The sequence below is a fragment of the Echeneis naucrates genome, chromosome 21, assembly GCF_900963305.1.
Source record: "Echeneis naucrates chromosome 21, fEcheNa1.1, whole genome shotgun sequence".
Taxonomy (NCBI): Eukaryota; Metazoa; Chordata; class Actinopteri; order Carangiformes; family Echeneidae; genus Echeneis; species Echeneis naucrates.
In genome coordinates this window covers 14,050,765-14,070,657 of record NC_042531.1, presented here as the reverse complement: position 1 = coordinate 14,070,657, position 19,893 = coordinate 14,050,765, and the positions used below count along the sequence as shown (strand labels likewise).

Here is a 19,893-nt window from a genome sequence, read left to right as displayed (position 1 = left end):
TGGAGTGGATCAGAGTTTTATGGTGCACAAAGCTTTTTAAACTGGTATGTGTGGGAGGAGGTAACTGATACACCAGACCTGGGCTGAGACAACTCTTCATCACAACTGTAAATCTACTGGCAGCTTGTCATCGGTCAGCGCTTAGGACAGCATGTGATCCCCTGAAAATCATACACAGGTGTGGTACAGGCACCTTTGAATGTGTGTGTGTGTGAGAGGGAGGGAGGGTAGGACATGCAGGTCAGACACCTCTCCTCCATGTCCACTGCAGCAAAACAAATCGTGTCATTTTGGGCTTTACACTTGTGTGTCTGTGCGCCTACATGTGTTTCACCAAAATGGCCTCCGTGCTGTGTTCTGCTTTGATAGTGTAAACAAAGCTGTAGCAAATTATAGCTTGTATACCACATGCACGCACGCGCACAGACACACACACACACACACACACACACAAAGAGTCGTAGATGCAAAGACATTCAGACCCAAAAACAGGAGATGTACAGCAGGAGTCGTAAATAGTGTTTCAGTCTTCCAGCATTCCTTCCATCTAAGACTACATAAACAGTCGGAATTAAAGTGGATTTGAAGCTCTATCTCTGCTCTTTAGATTATGGTGATAAAACATGCAAAAACAATCAGCAAAGTGTATTCCCACAAATTCTATTTTAACAAAGTGCACTTGGAAATGCCTTATCGGCAGCAGAGGGCCGTTTAGCTGGTTAAAGTGACAGAAAGCTCATACAGTTCCCCTGGGATTTCCAAAAATGAAACACCTCTCTTCTTCTGGGAAGCTGTCTGGTTGGGAATTCCCAAGAATATCACCAAACATTCCCATATATAGGATACATAGGAAGTGCACAGCCCAAACACTTTAGGACACATTTTAGCAGTCTTAGGCCTTTGGTTTCATGATCGTGTGACATGGTGGTATGTGCTGGTGGAAAGAGCTATGTTGGCAAAGCCAAAAGCAAAAAGCCTGGTTAGGTGGATTTGATTAAAAATAATGAGCCACTGGGATTTTTCTGGCATGTCTCATGCCAGCTACTAATAACACAGGCTTCTTCAAAGTTCACAGTAGCATAACTTTACTTGAGCTCTGCACAATTTCAGTACACCACTGACATAAATCAACTTCCAGAGAATACAGTCAAATGAAAGTTCCTTAGGTGGCTAATTTAACAACAATCCTCAATGTTAAAGTTGCTATTGGCTGTGCTCATATTTTTGTAATGAGAAGAGCAGATGTACATTCATCATGAGGCTGCAATAAGAAATATAGAATCGAGAGGTACTGTTATCAACAACTACTCGATTACATAAAAAAAAAAAATGTAGTTATAGTTCTGTAATGTTTGTTGACTACATTTTTTTTCAGACCCTGCGATGTCCACTCTGAGAAAAAAAAATGTCTATATGGTTAGTTTTACATTTCTCTCAAGTCTGTAATATATAGTGCAGTCCTACAATAACTTCTGTTTCTCTGTCATCAGCTCTGTATATATCTTGAATTGATCAGAGTTTATCAGGCACCTCAGTTTTATTTAATCATTCTTAAAAATGTGATGATGGAAATGTGCAAAGTAGGATTGCCATGTAGTATTGAGGTTTTTGTATGACATTGGATTGTCAATACTTCAGTGGCTCAGGCACAGTCAGTGTGCCTCCAATAACGTGTGACATTGAAGTGAAATGATCTCTTGGGTACACATGGGTGATTTTGAGGTCTCTGTTTTCACCAGCTGGCACAAAGCTAAGCATGAAAGCTCCAATTAGCACGAGCACGATTTATTGTGGGACAAATAATAATTTAGTTCTGCTTCATGCTGGAGCTCACAGTAAAAAGCCACTTGTTGATTTACATTTTTCGAATTAAATATCTAAGCTTTTAAAAAGCCTCAAAAATCTTTGCTTCTGCTTTTTACAGCACCGCATCATCCCCAAAAACTATTACCCTCTTGACTATTCAATCTTCTATATAAAAGGACTTTGCTTTGAGTTATGTTGTGTGGTTGTTGGCAACATAGTCCCTTCTCTACTATAAGAGAAGCTCAAGTCATTGGTTAAATTACTTTTGGATTACATGATAACGTACACTATGTATGTCTGTTTTAAACTTGTATAAATAGAGGCAGAGAAAACCACAAACAGAGAAGACAGATCTTGTCTGATGCTGCGAATCTGAACATCTTCTTGCTAAAAGCTCTCTTGTTTAATCCATGTCTGTCTGTTTTTGTCTTCTGTTTCACCATCCTATTTATGTGTGTATGCAATTATGTGTGCGTGTGTACTGAGAGCGTCTGTCTCTCTTAGTGAGTCATGTTGTGGTATTGGTGTGGATACTCTCTACTGCAACTCATGTTCTCTTGTGGCCTTAGTCTTTGGCATGCTAGAGGTCATCAGTGTCCTGCTTGCCATGGGCTCTTTTTTAAGGTGTTATGGGGGTCTCTCCTGATTGTCCCAGTTTATTCTTCTGCATGGAGGAGCCCGTTGTCTGGGGTTTGAAATGCCTGGCTATGTACGGTGTGTCTGCAGAATCTTCTGGGAACTTAGTTCGAGCTCATGCGTCGTGTGTATATGTTTGTGTCTGTGTGTGTGGTGTCTCTGGTAATTCCTGAGAAACGAGTTGATTAATGGGGATCAGTGTAAAGGCCCAAAGAGTCTGTCACACAGACTCTTCCTTTGAGTCACCCCTTTTTGCATTTTCTTTTGTCCTCTTGTGGTAGGAATATGTATTCATGATGAGTATTTTGAAATACCACACTTGAGAATTAGACCTACAGTGATGTCTGACCCAGTATCAGTCATTAACATCTCCTCTTGCTGTTTTCGAAACTTGTTTTAACACCTTAGGTAAGGATGGCTGAGCAAGGAACAGAGTTTAGAGAGGAAGCAGCTTCTGTTGGCCTACTAATCAAGAGATTAGGGGCCACTGTTGGCATTCAAGCAAACTGTGATCTGGGACACACACATACACATACAAACACACACTGAATCTGCCAGAGTGATTAAACTTGCATCCACGGTTAATTTCACCATCAAATGTCACCCATAGCACAACATTGGCGCTGAAAGCCAGTGTAATTCGTTCTGCACTAATTTCCCCTCACAGAGGAATGAGCGACCCCACAGACGCATTTACTGTCTCCCATAAAACTTGTCTACATTACGGCGAGGAGGACAGGAAGAGGAATCGAGGGGACACTGGAAAGGGGAGATGAGAAGTACAAATTAGGGAAGGAGAGGTACAGGGAGAAATGGAGACAGAAAGGCAAACAAGTAGAATGAAGGATTGGAGTAAAGAACTAGAGGAGAGAGGAGTTGTGAAAATGGGAGAAGAATTTAGAGAACGGGGAGAGGACTGTGGTTGTGACATTTGGAGACCCCTGACAACAGTGAGTTCAGCCCATGGTCATACCATAAGACAAAAAAAATGTTGCAAGGCTTTATGAACAACCATAATGAGGTTGTTTAAAGTAATAGAAAATTATTAGATGGATTCATTGTCAATAAAAAAAATGGCCACAATTAAGTAAAGAAGCCACTTTGTAAGTCTGAACACAAAAATGTAACCAGATTCTTCATCCATTATTTTAAACCCAACCCTCAAATTTTCCACCACATATATGATTTTTTTTGTGACCCAACACCTGAAGAGGAAGAGATAGATGGGTCTAATTTTGTTTGGGGAGCCAACAGGAAGTCAGCTTGTCATGGGAAGTTGTGAACTGACATGCAAAAATGTGAGGAAACATGCAGAGACATTGTTCAGCTCATGTAATGTAAATCAGCCTTCAGAGCATTGAATGGTACTTCATCGCTGAATCCAGTATTAAGTTCTTCTCAAAGCATCCATGCAACCTTACATTTACCAGATATAATGGTCTTTTCATCAAACTCCCAGGAAGAGCGTGAATCAGGATATTTTACTAAATGTGGAACTAATCCTTTAAGAAGGGCAGTTTATGATGTTTCCTTGTTTAAAGGCACATGTGGTGAAGCCTTAACAGTGAAATATTGTTGACCGACCTTTTCATAGTACTTGATCTCGTAGTCCAAGATAATGCCATTGGGTCTTTCTGGTTCCTGCCAGGACAGTGAGACGCTGTTTCGAGACGTCTTCTCCTTTTTGATCACTGTCACCGGAGAGGGAGCTGGATGGGAGACATTAAAAGAGAGAGGGAGTGAGATCCTTCAAATTGAGGTTCAATGGAAGTTCAGTCCCTGGTGTTGCATCCTGGCAATTGTCTATGGTTCCTGTTAGCCTAATTCACTTTGCCTGAGCCCAGTGGGGCCACATTAAAGGCTGTGGCCCAGGGTTGATGGTTGGAAGGAGACAATGAACACTAAAATACACTGTATTGTGCCTATGAACACATAATATTCACACAGTCAGATCCATCTCCATTTGTAAAGGAAATAGTTTAGGCAAAAAAAAAAAAAAAAAAAACAAGCAAACAAACAAACAAAAAAACCAGCATGAATTTATCAAAACAAAACTTAATTAATTCTAGTATTTAAACCAAACTGTCAGTGACTCTAGTAGTTTTATGTTTTTCATATTTGCCGTGGCAGCATATCAGCTGTAGTAACACTTGCCTGCACACTCTCCATATTTTCCTTGTTATTTAGTAATACTAACATTCCTATTCCATAACCTAAGGAATCAAATTTTCTTTCCAGATTAACAAATATCCATTCTGCTAAACAAGATAACCTGTCATATATCAATGCATATATCAATGCATCAATGCATCAAGTATTAAGTGAAAGGTTTGAATTTTCTGGTTCTACAAATGCTGTTTGCTTTACAGACAGAAATTTCCTTGGGCAAATATAATGATGCTTCTCTGTAGAAGAAATACAAGATGGACTAGTTACTGTAAGCAGCAATAACCACCACTGCTGAGCAGACAGAAAACTGTGCCAGTTTAAATCTGCGAAGCAATCTCTGTGAGGAATCCCTGGCCAATTTCTCCGGAAAAAAAGAAAAAGAAAAACAAGGCTCTGCTTGGTTACCATGTTAACTCATCTCTGCAGCTGGTGTTCAATCATTTATTAGGTTTCACACAAATGTATTACAGTAGTTCCTGCTTATATTTCTTAAGAAGCAATCTTTCACCAGAGTTCAATGTTTTGCACTTTACTGAGTCTATTGTTCCACCACATCTTAAGAAAGTGTTGTATTTTCTATGTGCAACTGGCTCTTTCCTTTTCTCTCTCCGCTACCCCTATCCCTTTCAGTATGGTGCTTTCTCTCTTGCCAATCTTCTTCACCAATCCTTCATCCATGCATTGCCTAGCCTCGGGGAGTTCACATGGTCCCAATCTAGTAATTCAGCACATCCCTCCCTCTATCAAACCATGCACCCCTCCCTCATTTTCTCTCTCTCTCTTTCTTCACTCTTTTTCTCATTTCCCTTTTTTACTGCTCTCTAATTTCCAGGCAGCTCCAGGGCCAGCCCGGCATCTGAGGCATCGACTTTTAATTTTATTAGACCACAGGAAAAAACATGTTTGTCTTTGAAATGTTCGAGCCTTTCTTGATTGTGATTATATGGCTGCACAGTGTGTGTGTGCATGCGTGAGCATTTGTGTCTTTTTGTGCATATACTCGTGTGTATTTCCGCGGGAAGTTATTTTTTCTCCTGTAATGAATCCAGATGGGGAGAATCTGTTTCTGTACCCCCTGCTCCTCCTCTTCTCCTCTCCCTCTGGTTCTTAAAGCCGGGTGAGGCTATGCTTTTTATTGGCTCTGTGGTTTATGGTGGTAATGATTTACTGTGTCTGGGCTGCTAGGAGGCAGCTTCAAGTTCCTCTCCTGTTCCCTTTCCCTCTCCTTGCCGCCATCTCTCTCTCACTCTCTGTCTGCATGTCTATTGCCAAGCACTTAATTTTGTCTCTCTCCCTCTCTCTATCTGTGGTGTAAAACTGATACAGCCTACTAGGCCCATAATGGCTTTAAAAACTGGCCTTCATCATCATTCACCTGTAATGTCAGGGACATGATGCAGCTGTTGGAAAACAATTCATTCAGCTCAGCCCTGGTGGATTATTGGACACGATCCTACTTTCTCAAAGGAATTTACATTCTATGAAGAGTACAGTTAAGATTCAATAGTTAGATTACGATAAAACACAGTGATACCAAAAACCCCAAAACATTAATTTCAGCAAAAAATCTCATTGATATGTAATCTGCTCACTTTTTCCTTTTCCACTTTAATTTCTATTGCCTCTTGTACTGCATAACTAATGAGCATCATCACGTCCAGACTTTGTAGGAATACATGACTGATATGTGAATACACTCAAAGATAAAATATTGATGAGGTGGGAGAATTCTCTATGGATACATAGCTGGTAAAATGCTACAGTGAGCAGGTAAAACACAGTGATTTGCCTTTGCACTGTGCCACGTTTTGCTCCAGCTCAGCATGTTGATGCTGCCCTACTCTACATGTGGCTCACAGTTCCTGTTTTGTTAACATAGTTATGACAATCAGTGGAGGGCAAAGAAGGAGAGAGAAGTGCTATCTGACAGCACCTTGACAGCAGTCAGGACACATAGCTCCTTCCCAGGGAAACACTTAATCCAGCTTTTAACAGCTTTGGCATCTGTATGTCTGTACGTGTGTGTGTCAGTGTGTGCGCATAAGAGAGAGAGAAGGGCCTCGATGAGTGAAGCTAGTGCACTGACATACCTAATCCTTGTAAACTCTCAAGGCTGATGGAGAGTGTGCAGCTGCAGGCTGAGATATTTGTCAGCGAAAGAGGACTTTCAATGTGTGTGGTATAATTAAGGTGTGTGTTTTCTTTTATTTTTGCTTTTATGTCCATACTTGATCTACAATATTAGAAGACCAAGATCCATCTCTTGTGGTGATCATTCAAGCATATAAGGTGGATTTCAATATTCAGAGCACAAACCTGCCTCTTAGTGTGGATCAGCCCTCCTCAAATATAAAATATATTCAGATCACAGAGACGAGCCACACTGAGATTATAATTTTTACCAGGAAGAAACTCCAGTTGAACTGTGTTGAACTGCGTTGTCTTTACATTTGAATTGTCTTTAAATTGTGTATCTTTTAATCCCTCTCCTTCTAAGAAAAAGATGCTTTGAATCCTAATTTGTCTTCAGCAGCAGCACATATGTCAAGTCACCACATTTATTTATTTATTGATTTATTTATTAATTCTTTCATTCATGGTTAGGGGAGCGTGCATTATTAGAGACCCCCTCAGAGCATTTTCGCGAGAGATACGTTCCTTTTTAAGCTGTAAAAAAAAAAAAAAGAATTTATGTAAAACATTGGCCAGTTCTGTGTTATTCCGCGTTTATAATTAATTTCTTTTTTCGTGATCGCGGCTTTTATAGGTCCCTATATACCGCATGCCTGGGAAGACTGAACTTGACATGAGCTTCACAGTGTTCAATGTTTGCAAAATGTGGATTGAGCGCTTAAGGAACCCATGTTTAACAATATGTGATATTGTTTTTATGTAACAATTCCATCTAAGCCTGGATAAATGTTTCCAACTTAATAAATGAGAAAAAGACACTTTAATGTCTTCATTTGTCTTGCAAAGCAGACTGGAGTAGATCATGAGGATGCTTTGCATACCTATAGACTGAAGCAGAAATCATTATGAATCAAATTGTTTTGGATCAGAAATTGATTTGGAATCTCATTGAATCGTGAGATAGTAAAAGATTCCCACCCCTAGTGATCATTCCCATTCTGCCACATTAAAGAGGTGACTTATGACTCTTATATGGTCAAGGTCTGTATACAGTATATGTAGTTTTTTTTACATATCACATTGACAAGTTTCTTCCTTGGAGAGTCTACATATGTAAAATTGTGTCTATGGTTGTGTCTCTGCGTGTGCTTGCCCCTGACTTTTTCTCCTATAGCGCTCTAAAGTTCAAGCTATACCATCATTTGGCCATGATCTTTCTTACTAAGCACAGAAAACGTGTCTAAAAATGACTCAGTGGCAGATACGTATGTAAAACACAATGCCAAGTTTCCTAGTATGAAGCCATGTGTGAAGGTGTAATATGAATAGGGCCTGTTGTAACAGTCACACTACCAGTCTCCGTAACTGACAAATGAACTGCAGATCAACAGGTATCAGAGCTAGGCTGCTGCAGCTGCTGCTGGTTTTCACAACATATAGCCCTTTTCCTCAGGAATCCCAACACAGGAAAGACGCCAAATTCAATTCAAGAAAGCTGTGAGTTGAACTCCACTCCACTTATTTTTTTTTTAGAAAATCGATTGCCTGATTAATAACTGAAAGAGTCAACATTAAACTGTAAAGTGAAGCAACCCATTCAAGATATCCCCACTGCACTCTGCTTAAATTCACACTCCTGTGGCCTGCCCATCAACATTGATGTGATGGATTGTGAAAGTCGACCTTACTTTATAACAACTCAAGAGGAAAAACTCCCATCTGTTCACTCTGCTCAAAACACAACCTTCCAAGTGTTAAGTCACTTTCCATGAATTGGATCAAAACTCCCACAGAGAAATATGGAAACGTGTAAAAAAGGAGAGAACGGCTGGGTCTTGGTTGAGTTTTGACAGCGATAATGGGTTCTGTGTCCGTATGAGGATAGAAAAGGAAGAGATAACAATAAAAAGAAAGACAATCATTAAGAAGAAAATGCTGAGCAGCAGACACCAAAACACGAACAAAGGCAAACTGTAAAATAACATAAAGGGAGAGGGAATAAACTGATGAACCACAGAGAGACGTTCGTGCATTCCTTGCTAGAGTCAGGGATTTCTGAGGTTTGGCTCTTTCTACGGCAGCTAGATTTATTTTACTCTTGGAATTTCACAGCACCACTTCCCCTTGCCGTCTTATTCTTCGAAGGGCTAGAAGTGTGGAGAGATATTTGTATAAAAGATGGATGGGACTTTTAGGAGCCTATTGTTACGGTAAGAGTGTCTGTTTAAAGGATGAGTTTTCTGTTTTTTTTTTTTTTTTTTGGGTGAAGGGGGAAGATATTCGATCCTGGCCATTAAATAGGAGAATAGCAGCCTGGGATCGCCTTGTAAATGTCCACGGCTGATGGTTGGAGTGCATGTGTTTGGAGCACGTAAACTACAGGCCAGTGCACTATATGAAAAGAATATTTTACTTTTTTCATCCATTTATATAGTGCCTGGACTCCAATCACTGGATTTGGAAGAGGGCTTTAGTGAAGCTGCTGAACCTTTGAAAAAATGACACATCTCCACTATTTAAACCTGGAAGTGTGGCAGAGAAGTAATGCCAACCATTTCCTACTTGAATAATATATTACCAGAGGTTAATGAGATAAGAAAAAGCTGCTGACTTTAACATCTTCATCTGATTTGTAATTACAGATTAAATAAGATAAACATGCATCGATGATGGCGAGATTTGCTGTCTCTACCAATCTAAGCTTTATCATAGTGTGAAATAAATGTGTTCAGGACCAACAGAAAATAGAAAAGCCTGGAACTCAATTTTCAGATCAGATAGAAGAAAAGATGGTGCCTAAAGACCACACAATTCAGAGAAGTTCAAAAGATGGTTTAACTCCCCAGCTAAATCTGATGCAAGAAAAAAATTCATAATTTGATGATATGTGAAATAAACACATATGTCTGGAGTGTGTCTGACTGAGTGCAAGCCTTGATCCATTGATCTGTTTGCTCTGACCGCTTACCAGCTTGGTTGGTGGTGATAGTGACAGCGGCATACTGCCTCATCTTGGGTGCTAGTGCTGACACGCCGTTCTGTGCTTCAATCTCAAATGTATAGTTAGTGTGAGCCAATAGGTCCCCCACCGTCACTGTGGTGTTGTGAAGGCCTGCGGCTCTTGGCAGAAAGCGAACATTGCTTCGGCAAGGCTCACAATGCAGGGTGCCCCCGTTACTCCCATTAGCAGCGACGCCACGGCAGCGTTTGCAAAGCACAGTGAAAGTGACGTCCCTGCGCCCACCGGTGTCTTCTGGCCAGCTCCAGTCCAGGATGACCGAGGTCTCGTTGATGGAAGAGATCACATTTCTGGGAGCTGAAGGAGGACCTGGGACACAGCAAACAGAGGAAGAAGGGGGGAGGTGGAAATGAATGATGAAAATGTACACACAACCTCTACCAATCCACTTTAATTACGGGGATATCAGATTTAGGTAAAGGGTTGAGGGTTGTGTTGAGTCTGTGTTTGAGAGTATCATAAAATATATCTGTTTCCTGGCTGCCTGTTTGAATCAGTATGAAAAGGTCCCAACAGTCTTTTTAAGAAAAGAAAGACCGTCAGGGCTAGGCCATCATAGAAAAGTATGAACGTCTTATTACAAACAGATCACTGAATATTTCCATATTTTTATATCAAAGCTATGACTGTAATCACATGGAGGACAAAACAAAACTGCCAAATAACTCCACAGAGAACTTGGGCAGAAGGAAGAAGGAAAGAGAGTGAAAAGGGGTTAGAGGATTGTGTAGACACAGTGCTTTCTTTTGTTTGACCTGACAAGAATTTATTTCAGTCACAAATTATCCTTTGCTCTGATCTGGAGAAATCAACGTTAGTCTATGACGGTACCTTTGCAAAGGAGAACTCAAAAGAAAGACACGCAAAAGACACATTTCTTTAGAATTTGTTGTGAAAAGTTTCAAAGGACCATGGCATATATGACAAAATCTCTCATACATTTCTTTCAATTCTTGTTTCTAAATGTGTAAATCCATATTTGGCTGTATTTCATTTTGTATGCCAATGTGTATGTGGATCCAAAACCTTGGGAAGTGTGGGAAAAGAAAGCTGTGTAATTGCAAGGGAATCTCAAGACAATGAAGATTTGCCTAACTTTATTGTAAACGTTCCCTATCAGCCTAAACATAAGTTCTCAGAACATTTTCTTTACTTTCAATTACATGTCATTGTGACTGCTTGATTTGAAATGCTCACATACAAGACACCTCCTCTGAAAAATTGCATCGTTCTGAAACTTTTCCTTGACATCAGTAATAATTAGCAAAGATCTTATTGAAACCGGTTTAATGTTGTCTGATATTAGAGTGAAAAATTTCCTGCTTTTCCATTTTTACAAAAGTCCTCCGGCAAAGCTATTTGTTTACATTCGATCTGGACCTGGGCACAGACATCCACATTGACAAATGTATGCAATCACACACTGATTCCAAATCTCTAAATAATACGTAGACATTTAGATTGACACATCAGATGAGTCATGGTGTCTAGGAAATGAGGATGCATCTGTAATCTCAATTGTGGTCTCTTTCCAGCCTCCTACTTATCACTGCAGCTGTCAGCAGATGCTAAAACTTTCAATTTCAGAAAAAAGTACTTGTGCAGGACCTACAGAAATGGTGATTGAGTGTTTTGTTTTTTTTTTTTCTTATTTGGAGGCGGAACGGTGGGCTGTAGGAGGAAGCATTAATGAAGTTTTAATTGCTGGAACTGAATTCTTGGGAATAGGCAAATTATACTTGATCCACTGTTAAGACAGCTGCCTCAAAAACATGTCGTGCTGAATACAGCTGGAAATATCTAACAGTTAAAACTTTCTGCCAACATCTTCAAATACCGAGAGTCAACTCCATACAACCTCTGTCACACCATTAACAGTAAAAACCCCTCATCTGAGATAACCATGATTATTATCTATGAACAACTTATCTATTCATTTGCAGGCCTGCCGTCGCTCAATCTGTGCCAATGAGGTGAAATATGCCTCGTTGACAAGATAGCTTTGAGATAACACAGTCCTGCCGTGACTGTCTTTCTAATTAGGATCCTGTCTTTGGTTGTAGGTGTCATTTCGTATTTTGGGTGTCATTATTGTACACCATTCAGTGAAAGCCCAACCCCCCCCCCACACACACACACACACAGCCGTTTTAATAACAGCTGTATCCATAATATGACATGAGGGAATGCAGTGATTTATAGTTTCAAGGGGGAATTCATTTTGTAAGGCTTGCAGGAGGCATCCGCATCTGCAATCCATTTGCATCAGAGAGAGACAAAAGAGAACCATGTAGGAAAGGTGATAAAGAGTTGTTGGGCAGCCAAGGCTTCAGTGACCTTTTAACAAATTAGGGATTTTTGCCTTCCTTGTCTGTTAGTAGACTATATTACAAATAGTCAGGAAATCTTGCTATACAAAAAAACATCTTCGGACTGTAGAATCCTTTATGCTACCTTCACTCACAAACAGCTTTTTCTACGAAACTGTATAAATGTGTTTTATTAGACATTTTAAGACATGGAAAGAACAATGTTTTCTAAAAAGGACAAAGTGTAAAAACACATCTGAAAGTATTTAGCGTATTAGTGGATAAGCAGCTCCTCAAGGTTTTACTGCTTGTTTTATCAGCTAATGAGTAAAATCCTCCCTCACTACATTGAAGGGTGTCTCTGGTCAGATATCTGATAGAAGAAAAACATGAGAAGCTGAGGTCATCATTCGAGGGCGCCAATACCTTCTCATATAACATACAACCCAAAAACATTGAGCTAATCACACAAAAGGCGAATGCACGCACACACGCACACTCACAAACAGACTTACGGGTACAGGCCATGGAAGCAGGGTCTCCTTCAGCACGGAAGTAATTTTTCTCACAGCCGCAATGCAATGACCCCTCATGGTGGGAGAAGCTGTGAGGTGGACACTTTGAACACTCCACATTCCCGAGGGAAGATTTGTAGAAGCCCGCCCTGCACACTGGAGACAAAAGAACACAGACAGATACATGAGCATCATGCTGAACCAGCACATCGACAGCTATCTAATAGCTGCATTTTTCTTCACAGTACCTACAACCAGAGCAAGCAAGAAATGGAAGATGGGGAGCGTTTCCTGTGATGCATTCACTCTCTCGCTCACAAACACACACACACACACACGCGCACACAAATGCGCACAAAAACGCACGCACACGCACACACGCACGCAAGGGAAATGAATGCAAATCTTCTGCTCATGTAACAAGAATCCATTGACTGCCAGTAAAAAAAACAATAATTCTCTGAAATGTCTTTGTCTCTTTTTCTCTGCTTCTTCATCTCTCAGAAGGCACAGCATTAATAATGCAAATTGTCCCCTCAGATAAAAGGGCTGCTCTCTTTAAATATCTGTGGTACTAAATCTGCACTCAGCTCTTTTAACTCCTACTCACCACAAATCTGTTGCAATCTGTGCAAGTATGGTGACACTCTACCTGTGTAAAGTTTAGTGTATGCATGCAGGAAGGAAGATCAAGCAGTGAAGGAAATAAGAGACGTTCATTTTAGCTTTTTTCTTCTCCTTTCTATTCAATTATTCCCAATGTGTTCATTTATTGAAAACTCACTTCTTCTGCTCTATCCCAGGTTTCAAACCCTGTCAATTTATCACCACTGTATAATGCGATACAAAATTTTTAAGCTTCTATGATAATATATATGTCCATTTTACTGGTCAGACGATTAACTCCAGCTGAGTACCCAATGTATTTAACAGTGAAAGCAAATTAAAATAATACAGGCCACTGAGATTATACCTGCAATTATACCTATACCTGCAGTATTTTACAAATGTGACAGAAATTCAGCATCTTTAAATCATGGCTGCTTTCATGCTTGAGGCAGCAGTTAAAGCCACTTGTGCAAAATATTGTATTTAGATCACTTCAAAATTTGAAGCATATGAAGCATTTAATTTGAAGTTCCAATTAAATGCTTCATAAAGACACAAGAAGGGTAGTGTTGATTAATTGTATAATATAAAACCAATTAACCAATCACCTTAAACTTAATCAAATTTATTACTGTAAAATAGGACTTGGATGACACTGATAGACATTATTTTCCATTAAAATGCTAACAGCAATCCTACCCTGTTATACACGTGCTAAAACAAACTGTCTTTTTATCTCTCTCTCAGACACACACGCATACACACTCAGGCACCCACACTTACACACACCAGATTTAAAAAAAAAAAAAAAAAAAAAAAAGGCCAGCAGCAATAGCAGCAAGCCAGCAGAATGTGTGGGCTCAGCAGAACAGGTCTGACAGATCCCAGTGGTGGACAACACGCTCCTGCACAAGCCAACACTGCTGATACTACTGCCATATCCATCACTGACACTGGCACACCAAGGTCCCCATGCTGCACTAAATACTGCACTACAGTGTGTGTGTGTGTGTGAAAGTAACAGAATGTGAAGCAGATTTAAACAGCCCAATACGATCCTTCTGACGGAATGACACCCACAACACTTGCTGAGACACACTAAACAGACCACCCTGATTGGAGAACACACCAGGAAATTAAACCTGGCAGCCAGTGCCGCTGGCCAATCAGGTAACACAGCCAGGAAAGATGACTGCTAGGTCAGCAGAAATGCATGGGGAACATAAAACAGAAGTGTGGACAAACATTCCAACGTTTGATTGGATTAATCTCCTAACAGTGACAAAACCTTTGACAGAGCTCGCAACACCAGTTCACCCCTTGATGACAGCAAAGATGCTGTCATTGTACTCAGTGGGTTCTTTCATCTCGGCTTGAGTCCAACTGTTTCCATGTAGGTACAGTATTTACTGACTCCTGGCATCATTCTCATTGCAGATTAGCTACTAATCAATTATGGTGGCCAGTCAGTTATAGGACAAGTTGTTGGCAGGAATTACTTATGGTTTGACATTCACATTTTACTACCCCACTCCCTCCCAAGTCATGTTATTTTTCTAAAATACATTTAGACTGATGATCCCACCAAGACGATTCATTCACCTAAACATATACAGATCCAGGTTTTATGAATGTGGGCATCCAGCTCTCTGCCCAAATTTACTGTAAATGAGTCAAATATGTAAAAAAAAACTGGATGGGAAGAAAAAGTGCATTCAGTGGAGATTAACACATATTTTGTGCATGGAGTTTGTGATACCAAACTTGTGTCATTGTCAAAAATTAAATCGCATTACACGTTTAATGTAATGAAGGAACATGTTGTCCAACAGCATGGCTAATTGGTGTTCAGTGGACTAATGACACGGTTTAAGACCATGAAAAATATTACTTAGCAGGATCAATTTGTTCATATTAAAAATATATCCTGTAAGCACGACCCTTTGCAACTGCTGGATGAACTAAGCATCACCACACTTGGATGAATGACTGTGGCAAATCAACACTTCGAAAACATAAGAAAAATAGCCACGTTCCCCCTGGAAGTTAAAAATATATGGCGACTTTTCAGTGCATAACACAGCCGTGAAACTTATAAGGCATGGAGTGGCTCTCATAAACTTTCAATGTAAAAATTAATAACCAAAGCTGCACTTAGGGTATAAGCTTTTCATATGACAGTTAGTGTTTTTCTGTATTTTCATGACCACAGCCCTAAAAATATTTTTAACAGCTGGAAATGGATAAGAAAGGGCTCATTTCTTCGTTGTCTGTGTGCCAGGATAAAAGGCAGTTCTGTCAGAGGCTGATGGTAAAACCAGATTTGGCCCGCAGGAGGTTAACTCCTCACCTACAGGAGAACCAAGATGTGTTACACTGACATTCAGCAGCGGTGTGTGTGAGCAGAGGCCTGAGTTGACAGAATGATTCCGTATGTAGTAGCGTGTGTGTTCCCCAGGAGAGGAAACACAGCACTTCTTCAGATGACAAAGTATGTGTGATTAATGACAAGTGTGTGTGTGCATGTGTGTGTGAGCATAAAACACAAATTCACACGGTTTCACAAGAGCATCAATTCTTTCACAAATGCAGAGAAAACAAACATTTGCAGTAGAGAAATGTATGAAGGTTTTATTGTCTCTATTTATTTTCATATCAATAACAGCAGCAGAAAACAAGGATTGTATTACTGCTGTAAGTATTCCTTTATGATACAAAGACTCTCACGAACACACACAAACACACACAACACATACATTCAAATTGAAATTCTTGCAGACAATCTCACAGTCATTGGGCTATAAGACAGTGTTTTGCTACACTCTACTTAGGGATGGCTGAATCACGGTCTGTTTGTTTTCCAAGAGGGCCACATACTAACATTTACACACATGCACAAAGACAATCGAGCACACATATACAACTGCAGTTGCCAGCGGCCACATGATACAGTGATTGTAAAACAAGTTGGGCTGCTATTTGCTCAATCAATAGTCACCAGGTCACAGGACACCCTCATAAATAATTAACCTTTCTGTCGGTTGCTAGTGGTCACATACAGACGCTCTTTTTACTAGATATTAGTTGAAAACGTGACCAGACCAGCTTTCTTTAGTGTGCATATTTCTAATAACACAAGCAGAATTTATTGACCAAATGGGTGATTTAAAATTAATATATCAATATTTTAAAGGTTTTTTGTTTGTTTTGTTCGTTTCTTTCCAGGTCAGAGTTAAATCAACTTCAGAAATATAAATCCTTTAAATTCAATCTATTACAATATTCTAAAAAACCTGAGAAAATGTGGCCAAAAATTAAACTCATCATCATTGGCACATGACTCATGTCTTCTTGACTTCTGCCCTCATAACTTGTTAATTGATTGGTGTCACGTCAGGGAAATGGGAAAGTACCTCTGCCCTTGACCCCTATCGTTATGTCAGCCTAATCCGAATCAACAGTCTTGGTCTTTCTTGCTCTCAGTCTCTCTCTCACACACACACACACACACACACACACACACACACAATAACAGGTTCAGTCTGGCAACAAACACAGCCAAAGCAGTATGACCCAACAATTGATTTCCTGTTTCCATCCCACCTCCGCCTCTTTTCTTTCTAAATCCGACAAGATCGCTGTGACTTTCACTCCCTCTCTCCTGCCCTTCCATCCCCCTCCATCTCCACCTTCCCTTTATTCTGCCCTCCTTCCACCAGCTCTTTTCTCTGGCTTTTCCCTCTCTTTCTGTTGCTCTATTCTTCTTTCTTTAATTGGAATAGCTCTCTTTGAAATGGAAAAGTTATTTACTTTGACAGCTTAGGCATTTGGCTGGGGGTCTTATCCGGAGCCACTTGTAATGTTACTGAAAACATGGCAACAGTAAAAATCTTGTCCCCTGCCACTAAATCTCACTTTGGGCCAAGCAGTGACGAGTTTTAAACATTTGAAAAAAGGTCAAAGACTTTCATGAAACCAAGGCAAAACTGGATGAGAAATGTTCCCAGTCTTCCAAACATGTCATTTTTATAAATACATTGCATTGTTTTAAGAATCAAAAAACATCTACATTCAGAATTTAATTGCAATGATTTTAACTTATGTGTTTAAGACTGACACTTCAAACCAAACTTTTCCCAAATACTGTCAGCAGCTACCATACAAAGATATCATCTGTGTTACCTTTCAAAGACTTGTATGAATTGACCACAAGATAACCACAGGAACACATCTTGGATAGAGATAGCTTCAGCTACTAATACTGAAGGGTCCAATGCAGGAGTATATCACTCTTATACACAGACATCCATTATGCAGAATTACAATCAATTTGTTGAAGCTAATATGTCTTAACCTGATAAAATGAAGTCATTTTTGTCAGAGATACAAATGGAAGCAATCATCAGAATTGATACACTGTGTCTTGGGGCAAATTGCTTTCCATTCTATCTTTCTTATGTCCAATTATTGCACCATTTGCCATGATAATCACATTTGAAACATGCTGGAGTATTTCATGTGTCAGTATGGCTAACCCAAGTGCTTTTGCCTGCTTTTCTGATGATCCCCTTGATGACATATTGACTCAAAATGAAACCTTTAAAATACTTCAGTCTAGGACAATATAATGAGAGCTGCCAAACTAATCAGAATATCACAAATGCTCGTAAATAGTCCCGCAGCTCTTAAGGCCAAATTGCTGTTGAATATATATAGCAGATTTTTTTTTTTCCAGACCTGTGCTAGTACAGGTGGGCTATAGCAGCAAGTATATGGTCATTTCATTGTTGATTTGTGAGCAATGTGCCTGTATGTGCGTTTTCACAGTGCTGATTTAAATTCATCACTGGCTTAATGTTACAGGAGACAAAAGGCAGTCATCTCAGCAGTCTTTGAGCTCATTACTGACACATTTAAAAATGGAATTGCCAATTACATTTCATGCCTGCCCCTACAGAAATGAAATATTTTCTTTTGTGTCTGTACAATAGCACGGCTAAAAACAAACAATATAGCACTACTGATCCCATGATGACAAATGTTTCATTTGAAAGATGCTATTTTTAACTTAACTTGCCTTGGTCCAAATTTATCAATGAATTTCCAAATTCAAGTTGCAAATCAAATATTAGGCACATCAAAGTCTCACTTAACACCTAAAAATGGGGCATTACATCAATTTATGACCCTGACGTTAAGTTTTAATCACCATGGCCTAATAAGTTGCATCGCAGCAGCCATATAAATGAAGCACTTGGCTTTATGAGTTGCCTACTGAAGGGGCCAGATTGCGGTTTGTGATGCTAACTGCAGGCTAATGGCATGGAGAGACCCAACTATTCAAATCAGTTTATCTATACATGCTTAAGGGCCATCCTCTGCTGTCTGGTATATGTGTGTGTATGTTTGTATGCCTGTTCGTGCACATGATTATACGTGTATGTGAGTCCAAAATACTAATCCCTAAAACATAAAACCACAACTTTCTATCTGTGTGAAAGAAAGTTGTCTGTGTGTGTGTGTGTGTGTGTGTGTACATGCACTTTCAAACTGGCACAGTAAAGCTTAATTAAGTGATTAGATCCAACTCTGATTTGCATAATAAAGCAGCCTGATGAGGAGGATAAGAGGAGAACGAAGGGAAGCTGGGAAAGATGAATAGAGGTAAATGAGGAGGATGGGGTCAAGTGAAAGAGAGGAGGCAGAGAAGGAGGAAGAGGAGGTAAAGATAGCGTCTAAAGGTGAGGACAACGTACAACATTGGTATTGTGGCAGAAAGGAAACATTTAGGCCATTAGAAATGGCCTGAGCCACACAAGCAAATGATCACACTAACAGTGTGTATGTGTGTTTGTTTTAGGACATTAAACACTAGGTAACCTGATATTAAATTTGTGAACAGTGAAATGATAGATCTTTTCCACTATGTTTCCCAAAAACAACTTACTTCACCTTAATTTCAATTTGATTTCAAAATGATGTCAAGCCAATTAGTGATAATGTTAAGTAATTAGACAGGCAGCATTGCCAAAGTATGCTGACTGCACTAAATTAGATTTTAATAGCAGCAAATATTGGCCTTCATACATCAGTCTAACCTTGATGACTAAAACAACAGGAGATTTAGTGCTTCCCTTTTTTTAATTCCCCTCTCTTTCATGTTCACAAAAGGCCTCTTTGGTTCAAGGGGAAGTTATCACGATCATCACTTCAGAGGTTTATTAAAAAGCACTTGTTTTCTGAGCTGCTGCAGTGTCGTGTAAGCCTGAGCCTTTAATCTAATAAAAACACTGAGGGGTACACACATGACTCAGCCCGAAAATATGTTTATAATTGTTCAACAATACTAGTTTATAGAATGTTTTTAATTTAATATGAGATGACACATCGTTATTAATAACAGAGTTAAAGTCACTTTGAAAAACACACACACGTCTCTATTAAAAACCAATCAGCCACAACATTACAAAATTTAATTATGACAGTATGGAAGTATACCACATGTGGTGCCCTTTCTTAATTCTAAATAAATGGAGCATGAGAGAGCAATAGCAGCTCTATTGTAATAGGACATCTGCGTGTCTGTGTGTGCGTGCATGTGAAGGACAGTAAACTGGGGCAAACCAGGGCAAGTACTGTAAAGCCCCACATAGACGCATGGATCAACTCCCTGCTGTATCTATCAAGGGGAAAACTT

The 19,893-nt window shown here is 39.7% G+C and overlaps 1 protein-coding gene across 2 annotated transcripts in view; it reads right to left on the bottom strand.

The window, feature by feature from the left end:
* Window positions 1-19,893, bottom strand: part of epha3 (eph receptor A3) — an 87,503-nt gene that overhangs the window by 28,385 nt on the left and 39,225 nt on the right. For both annotated transcript variants that reach the window (XM_029529700.1, XM_029529701.1), the window contains exons 4-6: window positions 12,588-12,743; window positions 9,713-10,072; window positions 4,027-4,151 (exon numbers count right to left, since the gene is read on the bottom strand). In XM_029529700.1, coding sequence (XP_029385560.1) covers window positions 4,027-4,151; window positions 9,713-10,072; window positions 12,588-12,743 — 641 coding nt within the window. The remainder of the gene's footprint in view (window positions 1-4,026; window positions 4,152-9,712; window positions 10,073-12,587; window positions 12,744-19,893) is intronic.